A 17,289-nucleotide genomic window follows, 5' to 3' on the forward strand; every position below is an offset into this window, starting at 1 on the left:
GCCCGCGTTTTCAGCTCGATGTTCACCCACATTGCCGTTGCCACGTTCCGGTAGCGAAAGTCTCTCTACTGTTGGCGATGGTTCAGTAATCCTTTCATCGTGGGATCTGTTGGGACGATGACCATTGTTGGTGTAGATGTGGCGACAAGAACTGAGTTGGTTCACTGGCTGTAATTCTGGTGAGCAGCCACGTGCACAGGTAGGTCTGTATACCAATGAGCTCAGCTTTGTCCATGTCAGCTTATACACAGCCAAGGGTATGACAGATGCACGCAAATGCTGCGTAGAATCAAGAGTGGTTGTGGTGGTAATGTGTATGTAACTCATGTACCAAATGAAGCCAGATAAATGCTGCATGGAGTTATCATTTCCAGGCTGAAGTTTTAATAACCAGTTCGGGCGATTGAGAACCAGCACATGGAGACTGGGGTAGAAGTGCGAGTGCCGTAGGCCAAGGTAACCGCGAGTCAGTCTTCCGTCATATGTGCGAATGACCCTTCCTTCCATCATCCACCAACATGAGTGCAAGAACCAAGGTTTCTTTGGCAGAAAGCATTGGTCTTGGAATACGAGTGATCCACCCAATACCATTGTCGCGTACGAGACACTGCATGTTGATGCCAGATCGCATCTCGTTCTACGTTGTGGGATACCTGCATGACCAGACCCACCCTTCAGTTAGCGAGGCATAGACTCGAGACTTGTGGGTTGTCAATGGACCTTACAAGACTTTAAGAAGCGGCTTGGAAGTGTATGACCTCAACGCTAACAGTTGGTGGCGGAGTGGGCCGACTGACGAAGAGCTGGAGTTGACCTAGGTCTTACCAGATACTGGACCACTAACGTAGTGCCCAGAAACTATGTTCGACTTTGAACAAGCACCAAAAATGTATAAAGAGCAGACTCGACATCTCACATGTCTCCTCATCAGCCCTTTTCACCACTCCAGTACCGCATCGATCTCTTGAACATCTCATTCTCGACCAGTATTCACGATGCAGCTCACAAACATCCTCGGTCTTATCGCCGCCCTTGCGGCCACGGGCGCAAATGCTCTCCCCAACCCCTCCACCATTGTAGAGCGCCAGTCACCCGGCATCGGCATAATCCGTTTCTACGCGGGATCCGGCTGCGAAGAGCCATGGCTGGAGGACACTGTCTTCTTCCAGGGTGACAAGTGTCTCAGCAATGAGTACACAGCACCGTATGGCAGCTTCAGGGTACAATCAAACGGATTTACTAGAACAGGTATGTAACAGCGTTCTCATGGAGATTGGGCAGCAAGCTAATGTGGGGAACAGCTCGCTTCTTCGTCAACCCAGTCTGCAATGGCTTTGGACCTGGAAATTACATTGACGTTCTTCCTGGAGAGACCATGTGCTTCGCTGGGAAGGTGACTTCGTATAGCTTCCTATAGACGTGATACCAAGTGGGCTGTGGATCGTAAGGGAATCGTGAAAGGGTGCGCGGTGCAGGGCGAGAGAGGTTGGCAGAGGGATGTGTGGTGCTATATGAATTAGGTGTAGGTGTGCCTGTCGCTCATTAATAATCGAAATTTGTTTCTGAAACCACGCGCCCTTATTCTCTTGTACTGTGTGTTGTACGGCTCAACATAGAAGAACATGATTCGCCATGCTAGCCTTTTGATCAATGGCAAATGATATTTCCTTTGTTGTATCCTGCTTGGGTATCTATTCCTTCTCCTGCAAGAACTCCACAACCGCTGTGAGGTGTCAGCAGAGTTCGTGATAGGATAAGTATATGCCTGCATACCTTTGATGAACTCCTCGGGCTTCTCACTAATGACCCAGTGTCCGCAATCTATGTCGACCAACTCAAACCTTGGGAAGAAACGACCGATGATCGGAAGCGTCTCGTCGCTAACATAGTGGCTCTTGGTGCCTCGAATGAAGAGCGCTCTCTTGCTGAACGACGTCTCGTCCGGGTTGGTGAAGGGGAAGTCTGCCATATTGTCGAGCGCCTTGGTGAGAATGCTCACAGGTATGCGGAACTTGAGTGGTGCGCCCGGTTCGCCTCTCATGAGGTTAGTCAAAAGGAACTGGCGAACTGGAAGGTCCATTGCGTAGGGCTCCATAAGCTTATCGGCCTCTTTTTGACTCTTAGGCTGTGACTTCTCGACGTGCTGCATGCCTTCTGCGTACTTTGGGAAGTCGCTCGATAAAGCCGCATCGACTGGTGCATTGTCCACGGGTATGATGTTGGCGCAGCAGTCTGGGTTCCTGAGAGCCATGGTCATGACTGCCTTTGCTCCCATCGAGTGTCCTATGAGCGTCGCATTCTTCAGCTCGTGCTTCTCGAGGAAGGTCTCTACGTCTTCGGCGAGTGCGGTGTAGTTGTGGACCTTATCGTGCGGGGATTCGCCGTGGTTTCGTGTATCGATGGCATATACGGGCCGCTTGAGGACGCGCGCAAGTGCACTGGAAGCGTGGTGTTAGTCACAATCCAGAAAAAAAGGTCCCAAAGGAGAGTCCTACTTTCCAACACCCTGGTTGTTCCTCTTGCTTCCGAACAAGCCATGTACAATTACAATCGGATCTCCATCGGCCTTGCCAGAGTCATCATGAAGCCGGTACGCAAGGTCGACGACTCTCAAATTCGCCGATGCGTGAAATGACCGCGTCCATGTCGGCGCTAGAGTCGCATTCGAAATCCGAATGAGATTGCTATGTTTTGGAAGAGTAAAAGCTGCCGAGAGAGGTTGTATGCTTCTGGTTAAGACGCGCATGTTGAAAAGTTGACGATCGTGAATTTCGGAAAGCTTCCGAACTTTTTGTTTCGCCAAGCCGAACGTCATGCCGCATCTTGCCGGTCTGGAGCATCTCCTTATTGCTTCCACCCAGCAATCTCATTACTCTTTGCTTGCATTGGACAGTGTTTGTCGAACCCGTCTTTAAATCAGGCGTGAGCGCAGATTAGCGTAAGGCAGCCGTATAAGATGGGAGCCGACCATCGGTCTTGCGCAACGCTCAAGGGCTTGTGCAATGTGCTTCCAGTCTTGAGAATGACCGATAATATTCATGGACTCAACATTAGTATGTGTTGCTTTGCAGACTCGAAACTAGGTCCCCCCCGATCAATGAGGTATGCAATCACTCTGCATGCAATGATAAGTTGGCTAAACAGAAGATCTTGATATTATTCATTAAATCTATAAAACACAGCTGAGCTACTGAAAACCGAGAAAGTACCAAACCGCTCAAATGAGATCTATGTGCATACGCCTCCAACTGTCTCAATAGTCTTTGACATGCACAACAACTTTCCCCTTCGCCCTCCCGGTCTTCAGCTTCTCATAAGCTTTCGGTAGTTCGGAGAACTCCCAAGTCGAGTCGATAATCGCACGGAGCTTGCCTTGCTCCATATATGCCGCAAGCTGCTCAAACGTTGCAGTGCTCGCATTACCGGCGACGAAAATGTACTCCCTCTTCCCCCAGCTGAGGAAACTAGACAATTTGTTGCTGATAAATTGCACTGCGGCGCTGAAGTTCATACCAATACCTACTTGGATGAACTTGCCCTCTGGTCGTAAGAACGCGCTCGACACCCGATATAAGTCTGCTGGTGCTCCCACGTTATCAACAACCAGGTCGAAAATCGTCCCGTTGTCTTTTAGTTGTTGGACGACCGGGCCTGTCGTGTAATCTATCACCTCATCTGCTCCCAAGCTCTTGACTAAATCGATATTCTTCGTGGAACAAGAGACAGTGACATGGTAACCGAGTATCTTCGCGAGTTGTATCGCATTCGTACCAGTACCTCCGGAACCGCCGTTTATGAAGACTTTATTGCCGGGTTTAGCATAGGGTTCCAGCGCGGCGTATACTGTCATGGCCACACTCGCAATGGATACGATGTCGTCGCCTTTCAGACCCTGCGGTACTTTTGCTAACAGATTCTGTGGTACAGGAAGGTACTCTGCCAGTGCGCCATGTTTGCCTCCTGGAGCAAGGCCTCCGTATACTATATCGCCTTCCTTGAAGCTTGTGACACTGCTACCGACTTTTGCAACACGACCATAGACGTCTAGGCCTGGAGTGATACCGGAGAAGACCAAGCGCGCTACGATAGGAAGTTCAAGAATCTTGTAGTCGATTGGATTGAGGGCTGTCGCATGGCTCTCCACAAGAACTTCGTCTTTCTTGATGGATGGAATTGGGATGCCAGAAGACGGGATTGAAAGGTTCTTCTCCATTGGTCCGGATCCGGAGTTGAATTGCCATCCGCGCATTGTGGTCGCCATTTGGAAGGTTTGAGCAATGATGTGTAGTTGAGATGGTGTAGAGGATAATAATTATAGGTTGAAGTCTGACTGAGAGATATTAAAATGTATGTGAGTTGTATGATCAGAATGTGTTTGCTGTATGTGAGTGATGATGATGATGATGATGTGGTGCAAGAACGATGATGCTACTATTGTATATATACTGGGTTGCACACTACCATGCAGGCATTTTCGCCCTCGTAGCATAGAGTTTGGAGGATCATAGCCTCGCGTGGAGTGGCAGAAGCGAGCAGGGCGAGCTTGGTCATCCCCATGATTGTCAACTAAAAAGGCGTCAAGCACCGAAGCCGAGCGACGATAAGATGGAGATTGCGATAACAGCTGCTGCAAGTAAGCAGCCTCGTCGTCGGGCGCTCGCGAGAGCGAGGGGAAGTCTCACGTAAGACCAACGGTGACAAATGGTCAATGCTGATAACGCTAGCCGAATCCGGCTAGAGACGGACAAATGCGGGGTTTGCGTCTGTCCGAGTAGTGTCTGGGTAGGTATCACACGAATGCAAAGGAAGATTGCACGACCCTTCGGTCAAATCTAATGCTCAGTTTCAGAACAGGTCCGTGAGAATTCTCCATCAATGAAAGAATGATGAAAGGTGAATGTTGGTGCAGGTGGCTACGTAGCGTCCTATCACTATAGCGCTCAACACTGCCCGCCTACGCAGACCAAGAAGGCTGAGCAAGCCACATCAAGGAGCTTGTCCAACCTTTCGCCTCAGAAGACTTCTTTCATTCTAACCTTGCCCCGCGATCATGCAAGACCACAGGACACTCACGTTTCGAGAGGTCCATGGAAGCAGTGAAGCTCTTCTTGCCGCAGTCGAAGAGGTTGAGCGCATTGCACTAATAGAAAGCAATGACACAAGCCCATTATGTTTTCATCTACTAGAATTCTACCCGCGAGGCGGATCAGAGTATGATTTCATCCTCACGCCCACTCATGACTACGAAAGGAGTGCGTTGAGCAATTACCTTACGGTGTCTTATGTATGGGCGCACGAACAGCCTCTTGACGGAATACAGATACCCGCTTTTCGCATTTAGGACGGTACCGATCTACAAAAGCCCCCTAGACCCCTCAGGAACCCTTCAGTCGTCTTCCATCGTGTCGTACAGTTTGCTCGATCTCAAAACATCCGGCGAATTTGGCTAGATCAAGAGTGCATCAATCAAGAAGATCCGACTGACATAGAAACACATCTGCAAGACATGAACAGGATTTATCAATTCAGTCGACTAACCGTGGCTGTGCTCTCTAGAGCTGTTGAAAACTGGGCGATGGCGGTGAGATGTTTAAATCTTGAATGGACCAGCGACGAGCAAGATTTCGAATTGCTGCAATATATGACTCAAGGCCCGTGGTTCACTAGATCCTGGTGAGATATATATGCACCATTTCATCTACAAAGAAGAATGATTTTGTTGACTCTCGTCAGGACGTTCCATGAACAACAATGCGCCGACGATGTCGTTTACTTGCTGCCTATACAACCATCACTAAAGAGCAGGCTTGCTGAATTTGCACCACACGTGATTTTCGGTCATGATGCCGTTATAGACCATTGTATGGTGTATTATCGCCTTACTTCGCCAACGAAGCATGACAAAAACGACCCACTGCTCCAGTCATACTTCTGCTCAAGGCAACTGGATGTCTGAGAACATTCCTGGTACTATGGACACCGTTTACAAGAAGATATAGGGACGTCATAATCGTGTTCTATCAGATCGCATCCAAATTCTAGCCAATGTCTGCAGTCTTCAGTGGAAGCTCAAGACAACGTTGCTGAACAACCCGGCGCTGAGTTTCAGCACATCGCTCTTGGTTTTGGTCATGGCAAATACATGGCCAGATCTGGTCGCTCGAGCGCACCAATACCAAGAGCTGGAACACTACCTTATGGAGAAAAGCATTGGGATGCTTATGCAAGAAGTAACTCGCAAGAAGTATGCACAAGACTTTGCTGCAATTGCATGGCCTTTAGGTCTAGGTCTCATATCGGATTCAAATATTTGGATATTCGTATCCCTTGTTTCGAATATCTCAAATGGGTTTGGTACTCAAGGAGGAAAGCTGCATAGCTCGGAGTAATCCTTAATCTGTTCAAAGGATCAATGCGCATGGGACTCGTATACCGAGACGGGACGCCCCCAGTTATCTGTCAACAGAAATGGTCCACGCCAGTAGATTATGTCACCACGACGTCTGTATCGACAAGAGCTACCGTTATCCCGATCTCAATCCTCGCTGGGAAGACATCAGTATTATTTCTTCTGTCTTAGTCAGAGCGCAGTCTTACTAGTAATCATTAGGGAACTCGTCGCTTAAGAACTCTTGGTCGCAGCAGCGATGTAGAGGTACTTACCCTCTGAACTGCACTGTCGGCGTCTGAAAGTTCTGCATCACTGATTCTAAGTGGATGACAATTGAGAGCATACCGTATGGGATATGATTGATTTGTTCGAAAGGCGAAAGTCAGCTTAAAGGAAGTTGACGAGTCGGCCATGTCAGGCTTATTTGCGCTTGAAGATGAATCGGATGTATCTCATAACAAAACCCTTCATTTTTCCAACCCTTAGATGGTTGTCTGAAAGAGTTGTTTCGCTGATAGTGGGTGGGAGCAAATCAGCCTGATCAAGGTCTGAAAGAGTTGTTTCGTATATAGCGGGTGGGAGCAAATTAGGCTGATCAAGGTCAGACCATTTGAATCCGCGTACAGCAGTGAGGTCATAGGGGGTCGTAGAAGGGTCCAGAGATCCCAGATTGGGGTAACGGCTGTCGTACTGAGAACGTCCGCCCATTGATTCGAGGCTCACACGTCGGGACACGGTACGAGACCGTGCTTTGTAAGAATCCCTGACTCTCTCTACATCTACTCGGTGTTCGTGGTACTTCTTTATATAGGATTCGTATGCCCAGCGTTCGGTACGAAGTTTACTGTCGAGACCATCGACGCTGATCTGCCAGGCCAAGTATGACAACAGAATGCCAATCGGTGCATCCATGAGGTCATTTGACAACTCCTTGTATTTCATCTGTCGTTTCTCCCGATCGGGCCATACGTTTGCGAATATCAAAACCACCAGACATGTGCTATAACCATATTGAGAATGATTCAGCTTTGTCGATGCTAGCCTAAAGGGAAGATCGCAGATGTTCGCTAGGATTGCAAGGCGGTCTGCTAGCACAGAATTCTCACACTGTTCCATTTGCTCGTATATGTCGACAATGCTTTCGAGTACCAATCTCCTAGGTGCTGGCCTCGATCTGTTGTTATCCATGTGGTTCATCATCTTTACCTGCTTCTCTACTGACACTGCGGAGGTGATAGAGCTCCACCCAGCGATGGTCCACATCCTTGCTATGTCAATACATAGGTCTTCGTAATCAGTCGAGTCCACAGACGTACAAACCGTCAGGGGGAGCAGGAATTCTAGATGCTCTGCACTCAGCTTTTCTTGGAACGCCCATGTGCGAGAAAACCATCTATCATCCGAGACATCGCAAAACCAACTTTGGAAGACAGCGTCCTGGGCAGATTGATCTGTCGTCTCGTATGAAGTGGGATTCAGTGATGATTTGAAGTAGCGAGCGGTTGGCAAGTCGATTGTGCCACTGGTAGTAGCTAAAACGGCAATCGTGACCTTGCTGTTGGAATAAATGCGATGCATAACCTGCAAATGTCTTTCAACATCGATAGGATCATCTTGATGTATACACTCTTGATCTATCCATACGTATGTAAAGCCTCGCGCATGCGCATATTGCATGGCTCTATGAAAGACTATGGGCGGACAATGCGGTGGTCGTGGAACCGCTTCAGCCTTGGAAAGATCTCTGACCCGATAATCCGGAATTGTCTGGCCATTCAAAGACTGCTCGTGGAGCCATGTATACGAAACAGCTACATAGACACTCCCAGTTCGATGTGTACTGGTATCTGTAATGATGTAGTCGTGGCCGGTTTTGCTATCAGGGCATGGCGTAATGAATCGGAGGCTGATAGGCAGATGGAAAGGTCGTTCGATGAGGGCAGCGCGTTCAATTTCGTCGACGGCAGCCAAAAATGCGTCCTCGCTTCCGTGAATCTCCCGAAAATTCAGATCCGTATCTTTCTGCATCATCGGGTGGTGTGTAGACAGGAAGGTGCGCAGGCGGCAAGGTCTGAGGTCTTGTGCGCCTATTCTTACTCAGCCCCCAAATCTGCGTGTCGTTCTCAGCCCCGCACGGGACTGGACGCCACGCCAATGTTCAGATTACATACCAAAGCTTTCGAGTCAGGACATTCTCGTTCATCATGACCTATTGATAACCTATGAATTCATTCAGGAAATGAGATCGTGGAGCCCGCACATGGCGATACACGTCGATGTTCTGGAGTCAGACTATTTGGTCACCGATCCTTGAATGAATACTCAATTTCGGAAACATGCTGCTATATCAAATGCGTATGTACACATGTAGGAAATCCATTGAAGTAAACCAGATCCGTTGGCGCCGGCGCAAAACAAAGGTATAAGATAACAAACTTCTAGGGCTTGACATAGCCTCATCATTATTGTCTCCCGAGATCTTCAGCTGAAATTCACTCTTCGTGAGACATGGTACTCATTTCTTGGTCAGAATACCACTCAGCGCACCTTCGGCAGCCTTCTTCAGCAACTCCCGATCCTCGTCGCTCATATGATCCACCTTCTCCACAAGCAACTTCTTCAAGAACATGTTCTCTTTCTTTAACCCATCATTCTCAGCTTCGAGCTTCTTGGTTCGGTCTTGCATTTCGCGACTGGTCTCCATGAGTTGCATCTCGCGCTGCTTTTTCTTCTGACGGAAACGTGCGGATGCAGCTTGGTTGCGTTTTCGCTTATCTTCTTCCGCCTCGACGACAATTGGATCGTTGAGGAGACTTGCGTGGGTGGGGTCGGGTGATGTGGCTGAAGATGTGGATGTCGCGTTGCTGTCGGGGTATGGCGTGCGATAGGCGTTGATGCTAAAGCTCTGCGTAACGGGGGAGAAGCCCTGGAGATCATCGAAGCCAATCTGAAGTGTAGAGTCGTGCTCGAAATGTTGCGGGATGTGTCCGGTCATGGTCGGCATTGTGGGCGAGGTGTATTGCAGGCCTCGAGATGATGTTAGTGACCATGGTATGCGGGGAACAGAAAACAACACAGAATATGCGGTGATCGCTGCGTATTTGATCGATGGAAACCCTCGATGCAACAACAGGCGTCTGTGCACAACTTGCATACACACCTCCCTAGGCGGGTATGCAGTCGTCGCAAGTCCCGTCGCCGCGATTGATCACGTGCAGCTAGCGAGAGCACGCCATTCCATCCTGAACAAACGTCATCAAGTCCCGACAACTCAGAGACACGGGAATTACGTCCACAGGCAGCAAATGGGCCTAATGGGAGGTACAAAGAACCCGTTGAGGATGAAGTACATAGGATATAATGAAATGAAGATAAATAGAGGGGTCGCGCTTACCTGGAGCCGACACACCGCTGGCGTGCAATGCATATGCAAAGTGCTGATTTTGCGCGATATCATTTTGGGTAGGAATTTGCAGTGGTTGTAAGTGCTGTCCACCGGGATGATATTCGTGATCGTGATAGAGATTGGCGGCGTCGAGAATGTCGAAGAGATCATGTCCAGAGGAACTCCCACTCGCATGTCCATCGGTGAAGGTCGGCTGCCCAAAAGCTTGCTGACGATAAGTTTCCGACATTACTCTCCATCGGCAACATGCGTTCTCGCGCAATCGCGTCTTTCCTTTTATCGGTCGTGTTCTGATCGTCAGTCTCAAGGTCTGGGTGTATGTTCGTTGTTGAGCTTCGCGCCGGCCTTTTTGGGGGTCGAGGATTGACGTTCCTCCCTGCAGGAGCGGCGATGGTGTGCCGCCCTATAAGAACCACACAAATGCCCACCGTCATGCGCTTGTGGGCAGCGCACCCCACTGCAAGAATCGCCTTCTGGCAGCCATGGAAATGGCGATCGCGTCTGATTGCGCCATATTTCTGATACGATTGCCAAAGCCCTCCACGCTTTTACCTAAATCGCGCCGCAGAAAAGCGTCGAATTGCAGTGCGCAATATTCCCGGGCTCACCTCGCGTGCCCAGACTCATGACGACCGGTGCTTCGGTGGGGCGGGTAATGCATGAGGCGTCAGTGGGTTGCAGTGAGCTCGCAGCGATGTTCAACCCGGGGCGTTGGGCAAGGTCCAGGCTTCGTACAACACAGTCCTGTTTTGCTTTTCGTCGACGCACTACGGTCGGCAGTCTCTGCGGCACATTGTTTGTTTCTGTCCTGTCTCTTCTTGTTCTACGATGTGTGTGAGACATTGGTCGATGTATGTCCGAGTAGCGAGCACATAGCTGTGTCAGATGTGTCGTCAACACACAATGTCTGCGCTGTTTGCAGTCGTAAGAGTATTAAAGGGTATCGCCAGGCTGTTCCGATATTGGTATAGATCGTTTGCGCCATACGAAGAACTGGGAAGACAACATATATCCCAATATGAAGACCCAGACACACTATGCGAAACTCGGGCTGGCCCCGAATGCGCCTCGGGAAGTGATATTAGCAGCGTACAAAGCGCTGGCGTTGAAATACCATCCCGAGAAGACCCTTGAGCTAACTGCGGCTGAACGTGCTGCGCATGCCACGGCGTTTAGTGATCTTCAAGAGGCGTTTGACGTGTTGCATGACGATGTCCATAAGGCCGCCTACGATGCTGCACTGGCCAGGGATGAAAATGAAATCGCTGAGGAAGTGTCTGCCTTCCAATATCATGCACAGCCTATGCTCACAATACAAGAACGGTACAGCTCGATGCGTGCCTGCGCACGTCAACAACTTGAACATTGGAGAGTTCTACGCGAGAAGCGACAGGTGGCGGGGGCATGTTTGAGCGTGGCTGACCTTGAGAGCCTAGTGAAGGTCTGGGAGGATCTCGAGAACGAAAACACAACCGATCCCCCGATGAAGGCTCGTTGTGCTATTCTTGCTCACGAATACTCGGTGGAGATCGATACTCGCAGGCGGAACTATGAAGACTCATTGGAGAAGGCGTCAAGATCTGGTCGCACACCAATGATACTCACAACGCCGGTCGCTGTGAATCATTATCCAGTGACGACAAACGCGCCCACGGAATCTACCACGGCCGTACCTGCACCGTCGCCGAAGACATCGGACGTGGCCGCACGATGTACCCACTCTGACATCTCGCTTACGCCTACGCCATTTTCTCGCTTGAAGGCGCGAGCCGACGAGCGTAAAAGGGCCGAAGAAAAGCGGGCTGAGGAAGCTAAGGCCCGAGCCAAAGCACGCAAGGGAAGAAAAGCTCAAATCGAGGTAGCCAAGCAAATCCAGCTTGAAGAAAAGGCTGCCTTTGTCCGCGCCGAGAAGGAGAAGCAGAAAGCGATGGCTGAGGACCGAGCCCGTCTGAAGGCTAAACATATCGTAAAAGTTCGAGCCAAAGTGCGTGGAGCGCCGATTGGCATTGATACGGTCGATGATGACTTTATCGTTTCTGAGGTACAAGAGGAGTCGTTGTCGCATGGGATTGATGCCTCCAACGAAGGCATGCAGGGAGAACCCAAGCTGTAAGCAGACAGATGTTCTGGTAAGTATGACCTCAAACATAAGCACTGCCGTAGGTAGATGCACTAAAGATTGCAAACAATAACGCTTGATGCAAACGCATCAAAGCAGTTTGGGTGAGCAGATTGCAATGAGCTATACCGTGTATCGCATAGTGACGCGTATGCCATGGACGTGATTCTCCCAACCTCGTCTCTAATCCATAAATTAGTCAATGCGAACAACGTCCACATAGATAGGCTCACCTTGGCTCTCGCCCACACACAGATCCAATCACCATGTTTCAGCGAATCGATGAAATCGTCGCCACGGCCAGCACCTTCGTTGCCTTCCCATATTGGATTATCCTTACAACCCCAGACAACGCGGTACCGGCGAATGTAATCGCCTTCGAAGATCGAAACAGCTCTTGCGACCTCGTTCCCTTGCAAGTACCAAGCGTGTTGTCCTTCGATACCCATGGGGCGTGAAGGATCGTCATGCAAGAACGTCATGGCCTGCATCTCATCGCAGTGCAACCTCTGCGGCTCTGTTGTCGAAGAAGGGCGCAGCGCATTTCTGAAGCCAACGTTACCGCACATATCATCTATCACGGTGTGGATGTTGCTTTTTGGATAATCGTGGTCGTCGAAGCTATCAGCGACCATATTATTTATCATGTGGTCCTGCGGAGAAGACGGGCGCACGATGGACACCTCAAACCAAGACGAGGTGTTGAACGTGCCAATCGTATCTTCTGTAGTCCAACCTTGGTCGTGACTGACGATTAAGAACTCGATCTCTCGGAGTTTGCTTGTTTCGCGATGCGCGATTTCGGGCCTGTCAATTACTATCCTCAACATGGGCAGCGCAGCGGAGAAATCGTCGGAGAACTCTTCGTCAAGGAGTACTGAGGTCTGGTCATTAACGTGTTTGACTTCGACCCAGTAACGGGCTTTGTCCAGGATATCGAGAACGAGTTCATTTGGGAGACCTAGGCGGTAATGGAGGAGGGCACGGGTGCGATGAACATCACGACGGCGGGGCGCGAAGGGCATCATAGGGCTTTATTAATTGGCGCTTTCGGTCGGTCGCAGCGCAGTGCGATTAAGGTTGAGAGAGTAAAGAGGGTCGCGTTGGCATGTGTGCGAGGGCACCCAATGGCAGATGGGCTAGTCGAGAAACCGGTTTAGTGTCGCCCGCAAATTTGCCCCGACGAACCGAGAGTTACCACACGGATCGGCATGCATAACGGTTGTCATTCGGCCCTGCTGCCCTTGTTTAGCTGGATTCTTATTTGGACTTCAAAGGAGCAAGTTGAAGGTGGAAGTTTGTTGGTACTACATATTCGCCAGTTCTTGTGGTCGCCATGCTGCGCGTAAGGGAGCTTCGGTGACTCACCGGAAGAATCGCATGGACCACGTTACAACGCACCATCTCCGAAACACATCGGATTGTATGCTTCCTTTCTTATACGCCAAGTGACCATACACCATATGTAACGTGTCGTGAAATACATTGCGCCAGCCTTGGCCGAGTCGGCAGACGCGACAACGTAACAAGTCAGGGATTGATCCGGCGTCTCCTGCAGTCCTTATGCAGATCATCATAACAAAGCCAAAGGATACTCACTTGGATGCGCAAAACATTCCCATCATACGCAAATTAGCGGAGAGGCTTCCAAGTGTTTTCGATTCCTCCCAGAGGCATTTCTACGTGATTGTGTTTTCCAAATTCATCCATTCCAACCCATTTTTCGATCTTCGCAAAGCATGATGATCAGCATGCTTCGTGTATTTCACGAAGATAGAGGGTACAGACTATCCTGAAAGTCGTTTTAATTGGGCTATATCTTCCAATGCCACTAAGGGTTCAATCGAAATTCTGCGTCTCTGCATACGTAAGATTGTTTCGTGCTCGCGAGAATGTATCACTAGTCAAGCTCGCCCAGTCGAAGAACACGATATTCACCGCGGTGGCGAACACGACGCTGTACATAGACGGTGGTTCAATCGCTGAAGTCAAGGTTGCAAAGGTGGATCAGATCCGTAGAGGGAGGTCATCGAAGATGGTATCGACTTGAGGAAATCGACCGTGAAATGATTTGCCGGCGGCATAGCAAATTTGAGAAGGCTTCGTTGTTTCGTGAGAGACGAGGAGTACCTGAACGGTGTCGTAATTTGGGTTTGGCAGGGTCGGTGCGTCAGCTGCGTCAAACTGTTGATAACTCAGAAATCTCCGAAATCTCCAAAGTCCCCAAAGTCCCCAAAGTCCCCAAAATCTCCACAACATAGCACCCAGAGAGGACGCGTGAATAACTCCTTGTTTCAGATACGACAGGAACATCAGCATGCTCTCGACCACATCGTCGGCTTCGACTTCTTCTCTTGCGTCGATCCCGCATACCCATACGCCTTCATCACCACAACCTCATCTCTTATGCGACTATTCCAGCAGTCGCGGCGCTTCCTATTGCGTAGGCAGATACTCTCGTGCTTTCACGGGCTTTCATTGCCATCGATCAGCTCCGCCTCGTTCCGATTCCACTTCCCTCAACCCGGCGCCATTGTGAATCCAAGAAGCGTCCGACAAAATGGCTGCAATTTCCAGGAGCAACTTTCGCAGTATAGAATCTCCCATAGATAAATCACTAACACCTTCCCAGTCTTTCAATCACGCTTCCTCCCATCATTGAATCGACAAAGACAACTCAACCGACCCCCGCAAACGATCGTCATACCAACCTCCATTGAGATGTCGCAGAACGAGACGAATGAAGCTATACGAAAACGATGGGAAACCATGAAGCGCAAGGAGAAGAAGATGATACGACTCTGCGACGATATCCAGGTCAAGACTCTGGCCTACTACGATAACGGCAAACACCTGGATGACGAGCGTGCCTTCCTCGAGACGTGTGGACGTAGCTTGCACAACCAAACTCGTATACAAGATGCTTGGGACGAAGCTGCACGTATCTTTGGGGATCGAGATCCCTGAATCCTCCAGTACTTGCTGCGGAAAGAATAGCGACTTACTGACTCTCTATAACAGGAAGCCTGGTTGGCATTCGCATCGGACAATTACGAAAAACTTGTAGGGCAGGTTGACAAGCTCAAGAAAATTACCACTGTTCGCAAGAAGCTCCAAGAGCAGCTGGGTATCGCTCCCACGGAAGATGGATACTTTGCTTATGGAAAAGTCGCTGACACGCACCGTGGTGATGGCGCGCAGAAGTACGTGAACTTTGTGCTCCTCGATCACGAGCTCGACTCGACAACCAGCGTTCGACACTACATAGCAGAAAACATGGGAGGATCTTCGCTGCTTACGAATGAGGAGTGGCGGCCGCAGGTGTGGTCCGCAAGGTCTGACTGATAGGTACCAGGAAGGCCTCTGTCATACAGCGGCAAGCACCCTGACCCTACCTCGTGCTTTCTCTTTTCACTGGCTTAAGGGCAGCACATTCGGGCCCGCCCTGTTAGTATCGGGTGACGAGAGAACGAAGCAAGACTAGTTCATGGATAAAAAGGAGTGGCAAATCCTACCTTTGCAAGCATATGTACATAGCCGGGTTTGAGGAATGTGAGGTGTACGTGCCGCTATCGTGTATCCTGAGCCTTCCGTGATGTTTGTGCATTCATATCTTGCAATCTATGAGACATCCGCGGTCTGCTGGGGCAGCTACAGTGCCGACGAGATATAGACGTGACGCTGCTGAGCCTGAGAAAGCAGGTATCACGGCCTCGAGTCGTGTGACGCTTTTAAGACGTTAATTATCATATGGCAGTAGCGCTGTCCGAAGTGAGCGGATTGCAAGATATCAATACCGCACTTGGAGGATCACAACCTGCCGGTTCGTCGCAGCCTACAGCCACCCAATCTTGAACTCTAAAGTTAGCATGTTGCATCAAAGCCAAATTGCTTCATGTATCATCTAGAGCTCACGAGAGGGTGATCGTCGCAAATGTGGCTTGCACTCAAGCAACGTAGCCGGCCCAGCTACGTCTCTTCTTGGGCCAACCCGTTGTAGCAGAAGGGGACAGTCTGGACAAATTACCTGCACTGATGACTGCGCGGCAGTGGCGGAAACAACTGAGGCGTACGGGGGTGCTACAGCGAGCCTGCTTCCATACAAAAGCATGGAAAGAATTCTACGCAAGCACAGAGGCGTACACCTACCTTGGCACCTCTGCACCAGCGTGATGCCCTGTTTAGATCTCTCGGACAGAGAAAATGCAAATGCGAATGCCTATGCATCTTATCCAGAGACATATGGTTTGATAGAGTGCCGAAGAAAACAGCAAAAAGATGGTATTGCTTTCAACCATGGGACTTCAACCCGCCTGGGACTCGAACCCAGCCCCGAAGGGGATGTGCATCCTAGAAGATACAATTGTTAGCACTGTTTAAAGATAGTTCGGTGGCTGCCGACCGCCACCCCGCCGCCGTACCCCTGCGCCCAGGGGTCTAGGCGAAAGTTTGATGAATTAGAGCGTATATATAGCCAAAGGATTTGGGGGTTGCCTGGTGAGCCTTTGTTGATCTTGGAAGCGCGAAGGGGGACGTTTCTGTGCGGGGATAACGCGGGGTGAGGCGGCGGTAACGAGTGCAGAGACTCCTTCACGTCATCTATGGCGACGAGGAGGTCAGGGCCTGCTGATAGGGTAGAGTTTCATCAAAACGTCAAATCTTGCTTGCTGGGTCGGACAGATCCCCTGGGCTTGACGTTAATGGTTTGCAACATATGCAACATTTGAGACCATGTGCATGGCTGACCACGATATGCAAGCTTACGACTGCAGAGGCGAACTTGTATATACGTCACATATCTTCTGACGTGGTTTGCAATTGTTCTCATGCGGCAGCGTGGCTCGACATGGCTGAAGGATAGCATCTGGTGTCCGCAGTCTGTCGCTCACATTCATGACCCGTGGCGATTGTCCCTCTCGCAACGCGAACTGAATCTCGTTGACATTATGACGGTGACGTTAAGCAAACATGTTTGAAACTTGCAGAGGCTTGGGACTCGCAATCGTATTCCACACTTCGGCCGCTACCTAGACCGACATGAGATGGAGATTCAATGAGGGCAGCGCCCGTGGCGGTGTCTTGATGCACTTTATCTAACTCGGATCGAAGTCGTCGCGTGCTTGTTTTTGCCAGGGTTCACAGATACTGAAGGTGAAGAATAGCGATCCGTAGCACCGCTTGACCCTATCTCCGTAGTCCTCGGCTTCGAGACTCCTTGACATGCTGTGAGGTGTACCTTCTAATAGCTAGTGTATGTTCATAATTGTGATTCGATGGCTAGGGTCCGATCTTGCTGAGCTATATCTTCGGAACTGTATGGTATAAATGATGCATGCATCGGAAGAGCATATCATCTTGGAATTGCGTATTGGT

The 17,289-nt window shown here is 49.9% G+C and overlaps 8 protein-coding genes across 8 annotated transcripts; 3 read left to right on the forward strand and 5 right to left on the reverse strand.

The window, feature by feature from the left end:
* Positions 1–995: 995 nt before the first annotated feature.
* On the forward strand, positions 996–1,417 carry AA0111_g7762 (hypothetical protein; the record flags this gene model as incomplete). The annotated part of the gene is made up of 2 exons (XM_028654135.1): positions 996–1,248; positions 1,302–1,417. 2 exons carry the CDS (start codon positions 996–998, stop codon positions 1,415–1,417), a joined length of 369 nt encoding a protein of 122 aa, XP_028504698.1.
* A 274-nt stretch (positions 1,418–1,691) lies between these two features.
* AA0111_g7763 (hypothetical protein) lies at positions 1,692–2,746 on the reverse strand (the record flags this gene model as incomplete). Its single annotated transcript, XM_028654136.1, has 3 exons — positions 1,692–1,723; positions 1,774–2,438; positions 2,496–2,746. 3 exons carry the CDS (start codon positions 2,744–2,746, stop codon positions 1,692–1,694), a joined length of 948 nt encoding a protein of 315 aa, XP_028504699.1.
* A 507-nt stretch (positions 2,747–3,253) lies between these two features.
* On the reverse strand, positions 3,254–4,249 carry AA0111_g7764 (hypothetical protein; the record flags this gene model as incomplete). The annotated part of the gene is made up of 1 exon (XM_028654137.1): positions 3,254–4,249. The coding sequence occupies one exon, from the start codon at positions 4,247–4,249 to the stop codon at positions 3,254–3,256; it is 996 nt and encodes a 331-aa protein (XP_028504703.1).
* Positions 4,250–6,811: 2,562 nt separating this feature from the next.
* On the reverse strand, positions 6,812–8,419 carry AA0111_g7765 (hypothetical protein; the record flags this gene model as incomplete). Its single annotated transcript, XM_028654138.1, has 1 exon — positions 6,812–8,419. The coding sequence occupies one exon, from the start codon at positions 8,417–8,419 to the stop codon at positions 6,812–6,814; it is 1,608 nt and encodes a 535-aa protein (XP_028504704.1).
* Positions 8,420–8,906: 487 nt separating this feature from the next.
* On the reverse strand, positions 8,907–9,395 carry AA0111_g7766 (hypothetical protein; the record flags this gene model as incomplete). Its single annotated transcript, XM_028654139.1, has 1 exon — positions 8,907–9,395. One exon carries the CDS (start codon positions 9,393–9,395, stop codon positions 8,907–8,909), a length of 489 nt encoding a protein of 162 aa, XP_028504701.1.
* A 1,420-nt stretch (positions 9,396–10,815) lies between these two features.
* AA0111_g7767 (hypothetical protein) lies at positions 10,816–11,910 on the forward strand (the record flags this gene model as incomplete). The annotated part of the gene is made up of 1 exon (XM_028654140.1): positions 10,816–11,910. The coding sequence occupies one exon, from the start codon at positions 10,816–10,818 to the stop codon at positions 11,908–11,910; it is 1,095 nt and encodes a 364-aa protein (XP_028504702.1).
* A 129-nt stretch (positions 11,911–12,039) lies between these two features.
* AA0111_g7768 (hypothetical protein) lies at positions 12,040–12,941 on the reverse strand (the record flags this gene model as incomplete). Its single annotated transcript, XM_028654141.1, has 2 exons — positions 12,040–12,099; positions 12,150–12,941. 2 exons carry the CDS (start codon positions 12,939–12,941, stop codon positions 12,040–12,042), a joined length of 852 nt encoding a protein of 283 aa, XP_028504696.1.
* Positions 12,942–14,637: 1,696 nt separating this feature from the next.
* Positions 14,638–15,261, forward strand: AA0111_g7769 (hypothetical protein; the record flags this gene model as incomplete). The annotated part of the gene is made up of 2 exons (XM_028654142.1): positions 14,638–14,806; positions 14,984–15,261. 2 exons carry the CDS (start codon positions 14,638–14,640, stop codon positions 15,259–15,261), a joined length of 447 nt encoding a protein of 148 aa, XP_028504697.1.
* Positions 15,262–17,289: the final 2,028 nt, after the last annotated feature.

The sequence above is a fragment of the Alternaria arborescens genome (genome assembly GCF_004154835.1).
Source record: "Alternaria arborescens strain FERA 675 chromosome Unknown contig_18, whole genome shotgun sequence".
Taxonomy (NCBI): Eukaryota; Fungi; Ascomycota; class Dothideomycetes; order Pleosporales; family Pleosporaceae; genus Alternaria; species Alternaria arborescens.